Source organism: Schistocerca americana, chromosome 1, assembly GCF_021461395.2.
Source record: "Schistocerca americana isolate TAMUIC-IGC-003095 chromosome 1, iqSchAmer2.1, whole genome shotgun sequence".
NCBI classification, from domain to species: Eukaryota; Metazoa; Arthropoda; class Insecta; order Orthoptera; family Acrididae; genus Schistocerca; species Schistocerca americana.
Window position 1 is genome coordinate 653,619,446 of NC_060119.1, and position 15,096 is coordinate 653,634,541.

At 38.1% G+C, this 15,096-nt stretch overlaps 1 protein-coding gene and 1 non-coding gene across 2 annotated transcripts in view; both read left to right on the forward strand.

Moving 5' to 3' along the window:
* LOC124608137 (long-chain fatty acid transport protein 4-like) overlaps positions 1-14,351 on the forward strand; it is a 325,190-nt gene extending 310,839 nt beyond the window's left edge. The window contains exons 8-11 of the mRNA XM_047139962.1: positions 2,966-3,103; positions 8,051-8,117; positions 13,321-13,411; positions 13,513-14,351. Coding sequence (XP_046995918.1) covers positions 2,966-3,103; positions 8,051-8,117; positions 13,321-13,411; positions 13,513-13,818 — 602 coding nt within the window. The 3' untranslated portion in view covers positions 13,819-14,351. The remainder of the gene's footprint in view (positions 1-2,965; positions 3,104-8,050; positions 8,118-13,320; positions 13,412-13,512) is intronic.
* On the forward strand, positions 6,391-6,465 carry Trnas-cga. Its single transcript has one exon. It is a non-coding gene; the product is annotated as a tRNA-Ser (tRNA).
* Positions 14,352-15,096: the final 745 nt, after the last annotated feature.

Here is a 15,096-nt window from a genome sequence, read left to right on the forward strand (position 1 = left end):
TTATAGCTTTTGTCTTGTTTCTTGCTGTCAATTCTGTTTTCAGTATTTTTGTTAGCCTTTGTCTATATTTTTCTTTTAGTTCTTCTTTAATATTTGTATTATCTATTCCTATTTTTTGTCTGTATCCTATATATTTATAGGCATCTGTTTTTTCCATCGCTTCTATGGAGTCACTGTGGTTATTTAATATGTAATCTTCTTGTTTAGTGTGTTTTCCCTTGACTATGCTATTTTTCTTACATTTGTCTGTTCCAAAAGCCATATTTATATCATTGCTGAATACTTCTGTTATCTTTAGTAATTGGTTGAGTTGTTGATTGGTTGCTGCCAGTAGTTTTAGATCATCCATGTATAGCAAATGTGTGATTTTGTGTGGGTATGTTCCAGTAATATTATATCCATAATTTGTATTATTTAGCATGTTGGATAGTGGGTTCAGAGCAAGACAGAACCAGAAAGGACTTAATGAGTCTCCTTGGTATATTCCACGCTTAATCTGTATTGGCTGTGATGTGATGTTATCTGAATTTGTTTGAATATTAAGTGTGGTTTTCCAGTTTTTCATTACTATGTTTAGAAACTGTATCAATTTAGGATCTACTTTGTATATTTCCAATATCTGTAGTAACCATGAGTGGGGTACACTATCAAAGGCTTTTTGGTAATCAATGTATGCGTAGTGTAGCGACCTTTGTTTAGTTTTAGCTTGATATGTCACCTCTGTATCTATTATCAGTTGCTCTTTACATCCTCGTGCTCCTTTGCAGCAGCCTTTTTGTTCTTCATTTATAATTTTGTTCTGTGTTGTATGTGTCATTAATTTCTGTGTAATGACTGAAGTTAATATTTTGTAGATTGTTGGTAGGCATGTTATGGGGCGATATTTAGCTGGGTTTGCTGTGTCTGCTTGATCTTTAGGTTTCAGATAGGTTATTCCATGTGCAAGTGTATCAGGGAATGTGTATGGGTCTGCAATGTAACTGTTAAATAATTTAGTTAGATGTGAATGTGTTGAGGTGAACTTCTTTGGCAAGTAATTTGCTATTTTATCATTTCCAGGGGCTTTCCAATTGTGTGTAGAATTAATTGCTCGGGTGACTTCATGTTGCAAAATTATCACTTCAGGCATTTGTGGTATCATCTTGTATGTGTCTGTTTCTGCTTGTATCCACCGTGCCTGCCTGTTATGTTGTACCGGGTTTGACCATATGTTGCTCCAGAAGTGTTCCATGTCTGTTATGTTTGGTGGATTGTCTATTTTAATGTGTGTGTTATCTATTGTTTGGTAAAATCTCTTTTGGTTTGTGTTGAATGTTTGGTTTTGTTTCCTTCTATTTTCACTTTTTTTGTATCTTCTAAGTCGTTTGGCCAATGCTTGTAATTTCTGCATCTTTTCATCTAATAGCTCTATTGCTTCTTGTTGTGAGATTTTACCTAACCTTTTTCGTTTTTTGTCTGATATTTCATTTCTTATAAATTGTGTTAACTGTCCGATGTCTTTTCTCAGTTTTTCTATTCTGATCTGTAGCCTGTGTTGCCATGCTGGTTTTGTGGGTTTCTTCTGTGTGTTGGTTTGTTCTGATCTCTGCCTAGTGTGTATATTTAGTGTAGTGAGTGCTCCTATATAAACCAGTAGTTGTAACTCTCCCATAGTTGTATTTTCATTTATTTTGTTGTGTATGATTGTGTTGATAGTTTTTATTGTTGTTTCGACTTGTGGGTTATTTGGCGGTCTATGCAAGAATGGTCTGATGTCTGTATTTGTGTCTTTGTATTCTATATATGTCAGCTGAAATTTCTCTTCTATATCTAACACGTGTGTCTCTTCGTGTTCTATTTGTGCTTGTTCTGGTGGCTGTCTTAAGATTTCGTTTTCCTCTGATTGTTTAATTGATGCGTGTTGGTCTTTGTTTGTTTGCTCTGGGATGTTTGAGTCCATTACTGTATTTTCTTCTTCTTCTGATTGCACATTATTTTGTTCCAGTATTTGTTGTACATGTTGTTTGATGTTTTCTAATTCTGACTGGGGTATCCTGTTATTTTTTATTATTACACGGATCTGATCAGCTAGTCGTTGTTCTGTTAAAAATTTTAATTCTGGGTATCTGGTAATAAATGTTGTGTATACTTGTGATCTGTATCCAGTTGTGTTGGTTCCTAGGTTTGTTGCTTGGTAATAACAGAACATGAGGTGTCGATTAACTTCATCTGACCATCTCATCCTCTGTCTTTGTTTTCTTTCTAGGGTGGTTGCAGGAAGCATATACTGTAAAACACCTCTATTTGGATTTAAATCATTTTCCAGTTGGCTAGCAGTGTCATTACCATTGTGGGCGGGCATAGGGTTCAAGCGTCGTCCCCGACCATGACGGCGCTTGTCCGAGGCTTCTTTAGTTCTGTTCTGAACCAAGTAATCACACTAAAAGGGGGGTTAGCCCTATTAGTGGTTTGTTCTTTTCGTCGCCTTTTACGACTGGCAGAACATACCAGAGGCCTATTCTTTTCCCGGGCCTCCACGGGATTTATTATTATTATTATTAATTTTATTATTATTATTATTATTATATCTGAATGGGGACTATTCCAAAACCTTTTGCCAATGGAGAGGTCATCATGACATTTTTCAATTACAGGCTACATGTTCTATGGATACATGTTTGTCTCTTTAACACAGTGGTTTCCACTGCCTTCTGCATCCTCGTGCCATTGATCGTTACCAATTCTTCCACCTTTTCCATCGCAAGGACAAGAGAATGCCCTGAACCTCTGTCCACTCCTCTGCTGATTATTAATCCAAATTCAAGCAATGGCAGGTTTTGAACCTGGGACCGAGGATGTTTTGATTACTAATCAAATAAGCTACCCCTAGACAATGGGTGCACTACTAAAAATGGAAAAGAGCAGTATAGTTAGCAAATAAATTAACATGAATTAATAAATGTAATATTAAAGTTTTCTTTCACAGGAGAACCAGGAATAGTGGTTGGCAAAATAATAACCGGTGATGAGACACGCCAGTTTTACGGCTATGTTGATAAAGAAGAGTCAAGAAAGAAAATACTTCATGATGTGTTCAAGAAAGGAGATAGAGCATTCTTCTCTGGTATGTGAATAAAGCCTGAGGCATTTTGTCTTCATTGTTATTTGTTCATTCACCCACTGTGCCCCACCATGGAGGGAAGCCTTCAAGGATATGGGAAAGTCAAGTCACATATTGCAAACCCACAGACACTATCCTTGTAGAATTATATTTACAGCAAATTATGAGCAGTGCTAATCTACTCAGACTGACAATTATGGGATTACTTCTAGATTATTTTATGTATATACACTGCTTGACAAAAAAATGTGGAACATCCAGAAAGAGAGAAAGAAAGAAAGTGACACATCATGGATCAAAACAGTATCTGAAGTTATTTTAATTATTATAAAATTGAAGGGTGTCACAAAGCTGTTCTGAGGCAAGCTGGCCCACAATTCTTGTTACTGGTTCTTGATACCCTAGATACTGGCACTGGGTTAGAGTTGACATCTGAGCCAGTCCCACATGTTCCATCAGGGATAGATATATGGATCTTGCTGGTCATTGGAGCTCCTCAGTGTCTGAAACAGTATATAGAGACATGTGCCTTGTGTGGATAAGTAATGACTGTTGAGAAAATGGTCCCACAATACTGTCACATGAGAGGCAAAATGTGAGGATGCACGATGTCTGTGACACACAGAGTTCCCAGAATCAGTACCAGCCATGACCTGAAATCATACCAGATGGCTCTCTGCCTTGCGGCACTAGGAGTAACACAACACTGCCTCTCCAAAACATTGGAAGAATGGGACTTCTCACCAGGTCGCCATCATATTCACTGATGAGGGTGGTCATGGGCGATAGTGCAGGACTGCAATTCATTGCTCAACATAATGCAATGCCATTCATCAGGAGTCCATGCTTCCTGATTGTGGCAACACTCCAGACACAGATGTTTGTGTTATGGTGTTATCAGCAGCTTGTGTGTGTGGGACTTGGTCTGCTCCTAGTCCCTGTCCAGTGGTGCAGGATCATACAGCATGTTGGAGGGAGACAATTACTTATTTGTAAATGGCAGGTGCAGATGTGAAGGGGTTATGAGATGCTTGGTGCACACATCGTGATCCTCTCTTGTAGGGATCTGATGTATGGTTGACCAGAATCTTGATAACAAGTACGCCTGCCCTCATGTTCCCATATAATCCAACACCAGGCAATTGTCACATCAGAATGCCATACAGATCTCAATATTGCATAACTTGACAAAGTAGCCAAATGGAGACCCACAGTGAAGTTGATTTCAAACCCTGCCAGGTGCCGATAGCACGTTCCCTTGCGTGCACAGCATCTCCATGTCCTTCATAGCGACTGCTCAGCATTTGACAGTATTTACATCCCTTATGTACCCTGCCAGGCCTGATGACAACATTAATGCACTCTGATGACCATTCTACCAGTGACAGAGAATTGCAACTTTAATCATTTAAATGCTCACTTATGGTATGTATGTGCACAAAGTTGCATTGATGTCCCCTGGGTGCTTCACTTTTTTTGTCAGGTAGTGTATATGTTTATTAAGAGGATAACAGCCATGTAGCTATATACTTTGAAATGCACAGTGGAGGCACTCCTCCTCTTACACTATTTAGCTGTTGTTTTTACCTAATACTTCAAACTAAGCATGTATGCAACTATGCACAGAACACTAATTGTTGTTTACGTACTTGCAAAATTAAAACCTGTTTGATATGAGCATTAGAGTTAAGCTGAATTTACATCCTTAAGTCAAAGAGAGAGAGAGAGAGAGAGAGAGAGAGAGAGAGAGAGAGAGAGAGAGAGAGAGTGTGTGTGTGTGTGTGTGTGTGTGTGTGTGTGTGTGTTTGCTCACTCATGGTTGCAGTTTGTCAGTGGCCATCCATATGGATGGACATCTGAATGATGGTAATGCCCACATAAAATGCTGAGCAGAAGGTACATCCTTCACGCCAACACAAGCTTCTGAATTGCATACATGGGGAATATTTCTCACAACATAATGAGTAATCCTCCTTTCAGTATTGATGATATGGACAGTATCTATTGATGCAGGGGGAAGTGCCATGGAACAAAAAAAAATTGACAAAAATTTTACCAATAGTTGGCACTATAAGCATCTTAACATAAATGGGGTTGACTACTGACAGGTGAATCCACAATACAATGACTATGGTTTGAGTTGCGAATTACACCATTCGTACTGTTCAATGTACCTGACTGTGCAAGTTCTAGAGCCAACAGCTGTGGAACTGTTGGTTAGGTAAGCGCATTCACCACAGCAAGTCGTACCACATCAGACGGTAAAAATCAGTTTGTAATTGCCCACGAAGCCAAGAATCACATTAAAACCAAAAATACACCTTTTTTTTTTAGTTTTCCTGGGGCCAAAAGCTGCAAAAAACACGACATGACATTGGTTTCTAACTGTAGTGAGATTGGTAGAAAACATGTTCAGTACTCTGCTCACTGTTTTCTGCCACAAGTTGAAACTGAGAAACAGTATGTACCACAATGGATTAGAGTGTCTCAAGGGTCATGTTCAGAATGCATTGCGCAATGTGTGCCATCAATTCAGTTACATTCATAACTGAGCTGTGAACACGATATCTACCAGGTAAACACCGTAGCCAGAAGGCACACAGATTAAAGTCAGGTGATCTGGATGGCCAGGCTGCAGGAAAATGTTGGTTAACAATTTAGCATTTTTGAAATTCTCTGCAGTAGCCACTTCACAGGCTGTGTAATGTGCAGAAGAGTGGCGTCTTGCATATGGATCATATCCGTGCTGTTGAAGGGTTGAAATGACATTGGTGCCAAAAGACTTTCATAGTTCCAGAATGAGATTTTCACTCTGCAGCGGAGTGTGCGCTGATATGAAACTTCCTGGCATATTAAAACTGTGTGCCGGACCGAGATTCGAACTCAGGACCTTTGCCTTTCGCGGGCAAGTGCTCTACCAACTGAGCTACCAAAGCATGACTCACGCCCTGTCCTCACAGCTTTACTTCCGCCAGTATCTCATCTCCTACCTTCCAAACTTTACAGAAGCTCTCCTGCAAACCCTGCAGAACTAAGGTCCTGAGTTCGAGTCTTGGTCCGGCACACAGTTTTAATCTGCTAGGAAGTTTCATATCAGCGCACACTCCACTGCAGAGTGAAAATTACATTATGGAAACATCCCCAAGGCTGTGGCTAAGCCATGTCTCCGCTATATCCTTTCTTTCAGGAGTGCTAGTTCTGCATGGTTTGCAGGAGAGCTTCTGTAAAGTTTGGAAGGTAGGAGACAAGATACTGGCAGAAGTAAAGCTGTGAGGACGGGGCGTGAGTCGTGCTTTGGTAGCTCAGTTGGTAGAGCACTTGCCCGCGAAAGGCAAAGGTCCCGAGTTCGAATCTCGGTCAGGCACACAGTTTTAATCTGCCAGGAAGTTTCAGACTTTCATAGTGTTTACCAGTGACAGTACAGGTAACAGGACTCATCTCTTTGAAAAAACATGTCCCTATGATAAACAGTGCTATCAACCCACACCACACAGTCACCTCTGCAGAATGAAGCGGTACCAATTGATGTGCGTGCCGATTTTCTGTTGTCCATATTTTGCAATTCTGCATATTGACATGTCCTCGGAGATGGAAATGGGTTTTGTGTGACAACAGACAAAACACAATATGTGAGCAAGAAATTACAGAGTGAATATTTGTCTTGCTTGTAGGTCAGCAGTAAGCAACTCCTGATTTTGTATGGATACGATGCAGGATGATTCATAGGATTTTAGGATTAGGCTCACAGGCAGTTCCAGTGTTCTCATGCACTACATTTTTGCACACCCCAGTTGACCCCTCCTGTAATGCTGTGGCCGCATCTTCCACAGACATTGGCTCAACTGCTTTCCTTCCTTTTAGCACATTGCACTTCAAAAGAACCTGTCTTTTTGAATTTTGTAACCATTTCCTCCAGACCCTTAGCAGAATTGGACCAATGCCTTTTTTCATACCATTGAGTTTCCAGAACGTATGCGAGGCTACTAGCACTCAGACACCCTTTTTGTAACAGGGCCTTACCAGCAGTGCACAATCTGTCATGGAGACAGTCATGTTGGGCGTTTTGGTGCCGCATGTCTGTTGGTGTGCATAGTCTGACGGTTCATGCTTACAGTGTCATCTATTAGTCAAATTTTTATTCCCCCCCCCACCCCCCCCACCCCCTCCCCCTTCCCAGCATGTTTACACCTGCGTCAATAATATGTGGTTTAAATTTGACATCATTCTGAGCAGTGGTTCTCTTTCTACAGAATTCTGAAACTGTAACTTTGATTATGGACACCCTGTATATCAACTGCACACGGTATGCCACATGTCATCCACATCTCTGCAGAAGGTGCAATACATGGGCAGCCCACCAGCCAGTGGCACTGCAAGTCACACTAGCTACAGGGCTTGCTGTATTCCTGTGTTGCATTACAGATATCACCAGAAGATGCAGTCTTTCATTCAACTCACTGCATCTAAATGTATATGTCCATGTATCTTCTTAAGATGCCTCAGATCTCAGAAGAATCGTAGTGAGACTAAAAGTTTAGTGCATTATCCCATTAATTTTCAAACAACTGTCAAGTGATAGTTGTAACTGGGTCATACACTCAAGCCACCACCTCGTACCAACTATGTGCACAACATTCCTGGCCTCAACCTCTGGTAGCACCAGCCCCGCGACCCTGGTGTTTTTGTGTTGTATGTGTATTCTGTAGCTCTGAAGATTGATTTGTCCAAAAGCTGTAAACATTCTCAGTCTTGTTTGTCTGCCAATTGATGTCTCCACATCTCAACCATTGGTCAAGTTCTTAGTTGATTCCTTCCATTATTTACATTCTTTCCATTATCATATTTAAAGTAGTTTGAGAGAATGCTCCATTTGAACAGTATGTAGTTCGTTTTATTGCTATTTGATTTTCTAAAACATATACATTAATTTTTTTTTAATTCTTCTTGCAGGAGATGTTATGGTAATGGATGAGTATGGGTACCTTTATTTTAAAGACAGAATTGGCGACACCTTCAGGTAATTATATGAAAAAATTGTTATGGAATTGTAGTGCTCTTATAATTTTTTACTCTTTCAATCATTCTGATATCAACACCGATAAAAGGATTAGAGAAAAAATTAATTATATTCATTAACCTTTGACTTGTAGTCTTATTTTCTTGGTGAGTATCAGTTGTGTAACAACTGCCTTATTCTTATTTAAAGTAATTTTATTTGTACTTTTCTGTGAGTGTATCAATTTCTCTTTGTTGTTTTTCTTTGCTAACTGTTCATGTACAGTACCAACTAGCTTTCTGATACATCTGTATCATGAGCACATTTTGTGTGTAGTGAATTCATTAGATTGATAATATGCACAAGAAACAAAAATAGCCCAAGAATGGGACATTACCAATGAAAAACTTGTATGGTGATTTTGCTATTAGGATCTATCCTTCATTTTTATTATATGAATTGACAAATGGTCTTCTGTTTCTGAGAAGAATTTCAAAAAATGCAGCTGCTCCTTCTTTAGCACTTTATTTTTTTAAAAGGGTACTGAATTCACAGAGGCCTTAGATGAAACTGGTAAAGTCCAAATAACTTTTTTCCCCACTGCGGAATAGAATTTGGATGCAATGGAGTTTGGTCTAGTAGTTTTTCAAGTATGAGCTTATTTTACAACAGCGTTTATTTAACGACCTTCATATTAGTACACAAATACAATGACGTCAATAGAAATGATTGATAGTTAAAAAGAAATCAACAGTGTTTTACCCAGAAATAGTTCTTACATAAAAATGGGTGTCACAAAACAGTAAATAACAGGTAAGAAATTTATCCTAAGCAAGTTTGATATGTACAGCTCAAACCTGAGTCAGTCCCTGTGACACACAAGTGGGCATGAGCCAAGCATAACAGAACAGAAATCACAATCTTACAGTTTAAGCCCTTAGCATGTTAAAATCAGACAACCATAAAAACACAGTATAATAAACAAGTTACATCACAATACAAGCTACCTCTACTACCAAGAGCCTCCACCAGCTACTCACTACTGCCACAGACAACAGTACTGCACCAGACTACTTAGTCTACAGACAACAAACATGAACATAAAACCAGCCTTCCATAATCTCTATAGACAAGCAAAGCACACTCCTATTACTCTTTATTACTCTGCACAGTACACAAATAATAGATCTCCACTGGTCCACACAGCTGACTGGTTGTCATCTTCTCTGGCCACAGGGAAATAGACACCATTTTCTGGCCATAGGGAAATAGACACCACCCACCCTCTAGGTAGGCAATGTCCACAACACCTTTGCCACACCACACACTGACCATTATCACTACAGGCTGTACAGATTTCTGGCACAACACATTGCAGACTGGAACAACTGCTTCTCATTCTGTTCCACTGCCAAAGGATGGCCTGAGAGACACTAGTGTCGATCCTGCCCAGAGAGAAAGCAGTCTGGCAAAGTGCACAATCAAGGAAATCAACCCAAATGTGACCCTAGACCAGGAAGTCCAGACTGTCAATTTGGATGGCACACCATTGTCCAGTCATTTCAGGACTTCACAGAAAGAATTGCTACTGCTGTCGTGTTTCTTCATTTTATAAATCCACACAGTGAGTTGTTTATCAAGCTAAATTGGCAGGAGAAAGATTCCACTTGATTAATAATTATTTTTTCAAGCAACTCAGTAAACGCTGACAAGGGAACATTCCCAACATGGCCTCATATTTGAAGGAGAAAAAAGTATACTTGCAAATGATGATGACATTCTCTTGGGTAAAATATTTCAGAGGTGAAATAGCCCCCATATTGATCTACAGGTGTGGACTACTCAGGAGGTTTCATTATCAGGAAAAACAAGACACATTTTGCTAGTCTGTGTGTGTGGAATGCTAGATCCCTCAATCTGGTAGGTAGGTTAGAGAATTTAAAAAGGGAAATGGATGGGTTGAAGTTAGATATAGTAGAAATAAGTGAAGTGTGGTGGCAGAAAGAATAGGACTTCTGGTCAGGTCAGTACAGGGTTATCATGCATAATGTAGCAGTAGGCTTAATGATGAATAAGAAAACAGGCATGCAGGCAAGCTACTATGAGCAGTACAGTGAATGCATCATTAAGACAGACAAGAAGCCAACACCCGTAACAGTATTACAAGTTTATATCCTAACTGGTTCTGTGGGTGAAGAAGAGATTCAAAGAATGTATGATGAGATAAAGGAAATTATTCAGATAGTTAATCGAAATGAAAATTTACTTGTGAGAGGTGACTGGAATTTGGTAGCAGAAATGGAAGAGAAAGAAGAATAGCAGAAGAACATGGACTGGGGGAAAGGAATGACAGAGGAAGCTGCCAGGTAGAATTGTGCTAAAAGAATAATTTAATCATTTCTAACTCTTAGTTTAAAAATAATGAAAGAAAACTGAAGATGCATTGGGGTACCAGAAAGTTTCAGATTGACTATATAATCCTAAGACAGAGATTTTGAAACCAGATTTGAAATGTAAGACATTTCCAGGGGTACCTGTGGACTCTGGCCATAATTTGCCAGATATTAACTGCATATTTAAACTGAAGAAATTGCAAACAAATAGGTAATTAAGGAGATGGGACCTGGATAAATTAAAGGAATGGGAGGTTATTATGAGTCTGAAAGGGAGCATCAGGCAATGTTGGACTGAAATGGAGGAAAGGAATACAATAGAAGGTGGATGGGTAGCTTTGGGAGATGAAATAGGGAAGGTAGCAGAGGATCATTTAGGTAAAATGGCATGGCCTATTAGAAATTCTTGGATAACACAGGAAATACTGAATTCAATCAATGAAAGGAAAAAATATAAAGTGCAGCAAATCAAACAGGCAAAAAGGAATACCAATGCCTAAAAAATGAGACTGACAAAGTACAAAACAGTTAAGCAGAAATGGCCAGAGGACAGGTGAAAGTCCACAGAAGTATTCATAACTAGGGGAAAGATAGTTGCCACCTATCGGAAAATTAGAGAGACCTTAGGAGAAAAGAGAAGCAAATGTATGAATATCAAGGGCTCACGTGGCAAGCCAATACTGAGCAAAGAGGGGAAATCTGAAGATGGAAGGAATACATTGAGGGTCTATATAAAGGAAACAAACTTGAGGACAGTGTCATAGAGAGGGAAGAGGAATTAGATGAAGATGCGATGGAAGATATGATTTGCAACAAGAATTTGACAGAGCATTGAAAGATGTTAATAGTAACAATGCTCCTAGAATAGATGACATTCCATCAGAAATATTAAGATTGCTGGGAGAGCCAACCATAAATAAGTTATTCCTACTAGTGTGAAAGCTAGATGAGGCAGGTGAAATACCCCCAGACTTCAGGAAGACTGTAGTAATTCCAGTTGCAAAAAAGACAAATGCTGACCAGTGCAAATACTACCAAACCATCAGTTTAATAAGTCATCGTTGTAAAATACTGGCACTAATTTACAGAATAATGGAAACATTGGTATAAGCTGACCTTGGGAAGATCAGTTTGGATCCTAGAAGGTAGGCTGAAGAAAGGCAGGCTACATTTATAGCATTTTTAGATGTAGAGAAAGCTTTTCACAATGTTGAGCAGACTATGTGCTTTGAAATTCTGAAGGAAGCAGGAATAAAAAACAGGGAGCAAAATTTATTTACAACTTTTACAAAAATTATAAGATTGAAAGGACATGATAGGGAAGTCGCAGTTGAAATGGAAGTGAAACAGGGTTGTAGCCTTTCCCAAATGTTATTCAATCTCTATATTAAGCGGGTAATAAAGGAAACCAAGGAGATGTTTGGAACAGTTATTGAAGATCATGGAGAAGAAATCAATACTTTGGTGTTTGCCAGTGGCAATGTAATTCTATCAGAGACAGCAAAGGACTAATAAGAGCAGTCAAACAGAATGAATAGTGTCTGGAAAACAGGTTTTAAATTTAATGTGCATGAAAGAGAAACAAGAGTAATAGAGTGTAATTGAATTAATCAGGCAATGCTGAAGGAATTAGATCAGGAAACAACAAACTAAAAGTAGTAGACAAAATTTGCTATTTGGACAGAAAAATAACTGATGATGGCAAAGTAGACAGGATATAAAATGCAGATTGACATTAACAAGAAAAGCATTTCTGAGAAAGAGGTATTTATTAACATCTAATATCAATATATATATTATAATTTTTTTCGGAAGGTATTTGGCTAGTGGTGCAACCTTGAATAGAAGTGAAATTTGGGCATCAGGCAGATCAGTAAAGAAGAAAATAATCACTGTTGCTACAGAAGACTGCTGGAGACTATCTGGATAGATTGAATAACAAATCAGGAGGTATTGAATCAAACTAGGAAAAAAAGAAATTTATGAGGACTTGAAGAAAAGAAGGTGTCAATTGGTAGGTCACATCCTGAGACACCACAGAATCATCAATTTGGTAATGAAAGGAAAGGGAAGGGGGGGGGGGGGGGTGTAACAATTGTAGAGGGAGACCGAGGCTGTAAGCAGGTTCAAATGGATGACGATTGGAGTAGTCATGAATAGACTTGCACAGGACTAATTTCTGCACATAATTGTTTTACGAGTCACAATAATTTTTAAGAAGTCCATTTCCGTAACATTCATAAGAAAAAATTTGTTGTCTAAGTTCATTGCTGATACTGAATCACACATTTCTTCATGATATGTCAATTAAGTTGCACTTTGAATATCTTGCATACAATACTTGACTCACTCAGTATATTCGATCTTTTTCTTAGTACAGTTTTACTGCAGTCATAATGTGCTCTCTTCTTTAAAGATTTGCTGTGTGCTGTCCTACATATTTTGCATTTTGCTGGAAGCACTACAGTTTGGAGACCCTGGGTGGTACATAGAGGTTATACTCCATCAGGATGAACCACAGTTGTGGAAACTTTAGACGTAACATTTTTTCCTAATACTTCCTGCAGTGTATGATTATGATTTTTGCTGTATTTATTTTCCATAATTATTTTATAAGAGACTTCATTCTTACCTCTATATTGAGTTAAATGGCCATTATGTGTATAAATTAGGACTCATCATATGATTGAAGTACCTTTTGTACTAGGAAAAAAAGTGTCCATTGTTTACTGAAGCAGAAGAGTCAAGGTTAAAACTGAAATTCTCTAAATAATGCCTCCTTATATTTATTAGTATTTTATTGTAATGCATGTACCTTTAATATTTATTAGGTGGAAAGGGGAAAATGTAGCAACTGCTGAAGTGGAAACTATTATCAGCAACTTAACTGGCTACCATAACATCACAGTATATGGTGTTGAGGTAGGACATGCCACATCATGATTTATTAAGTGTCAGGTCTATATGACAGTCACTCTTGCTTAAGAACAATTCAAGTACAGCTGAATTTATCTTTTTTGTAGGTACCTGGTGCAGAAGGCAGGGCAGGAATGGCAGCTCTTGAAGATCCAGATCGGAAAATAGATCTAAAGAAGTTAGCAGAAGGTCTCGCTACAAATCTTCCACATTATGCCCGTCCTATGTTTTTACGAGTTGTGAAAAGTCTGGAACTAACAGGGACTTTCAAAATAAAGAAAACTGCAATCCAGAAAGAAGGTTTTGATCCTGCTTTAATTAAAGATGATTTGTATTTTCATGATGGAAAAGAATTTGTTCCTCTTACTCAAGAACTTTATAACGAAATTGTGAGTGGGAAGTTCAGGTTGTGATAAATACATTTTGTGTGTGGTCTGCTGCTGTAGTCAGATCTGGAACAAAGACTGCTGTGTGCTCATAGTTCCTTTATATTGTGCGGTTAAAAACTGATATAGAAGATTCAGACTTTGTCATCTGTGAAACTTTGACACCAACTTTTTTTTTTCTTTTTGTAAATGCCACGCAAGAGAGTTGGAACATTTTGCAGATTAATTACGGTGAATTCTTAACAAAGAATAAAGTCTAATATGTCTCAGTTGCTTGATGATGACTGTATTACATTCCAAATTTTAAAGAAGAAAACTGTACAGAGCTGTTGGATATTTTTACTGTTCTTGAGATGTAATACATATATTAACAAAGTATTCACTATAAAAAGGACTTGAAAAGAAATTTCATCAGTGTAATCAAATTCATTACACATTCATGAGGCATCACATTGATGTTATAAACTTCCATAAATACAAGAAATGTTAATTTTTTAAAGATGAAGTCTTTATTGTCCATTTATTTCCAAGAAATAAAATTCCCTTGAAAGATCTGTCAATATTTACCTCTTGTGTTGTTATCAGTTCAATTTAGATTTATATAAATATGATTTTTTCTGCGTACATATGCACTACTAAATAATCACAATGGATATGTCAAAAGTTGAATAACAAATTCAGCATTATTAGGAAATTAATGAAAATTGGCTTTTATAAGCCTGTAAGAGTATCATTAATGGTCTAGTGAGCAATTTTAAGTAAGTGTCATAACAGAACAGTCTGTAGACATCTCATAAATTATTGATCTCCTCCTTTTCCTTAGGCATTACGAGCAATAATGTACCTACACTTCCTCATCAATTGGCTTCCATGCATCACTGTCATCTATTTTTCTCCACTGTCTGCACCTTTTTTATGTGCTGGCACACAATTTTCCTTTTGTTATCTTCTTGAGAATCCTGTCATCTCCTGCCTTTTCCAAATGTCCTAACAAAGATATTATTTGTCTGATAAATTTAACAACTATCTGTGTGGTTGTTCAAATTCCCTTCTGTCATGTTTCACATTTCTGACCTGCAAATAATAATTATGCTGCTGTCCATTAAAGCAACATCACAATGAAGGCAGCATGCAACAGACATCAAATTGGCATTAAGTGAACTTCAAGCTTGAATATTAAAATGATTACCGCTTCAGTGCAGTCACACAGAGTAGCTGAGAGTAATGCCATCTCTACTCTGGATATAATGAAAGATTACTCATCGTGTTTTGTTGTTGGTTGTGAGAAAATTATGTCACGCCTCA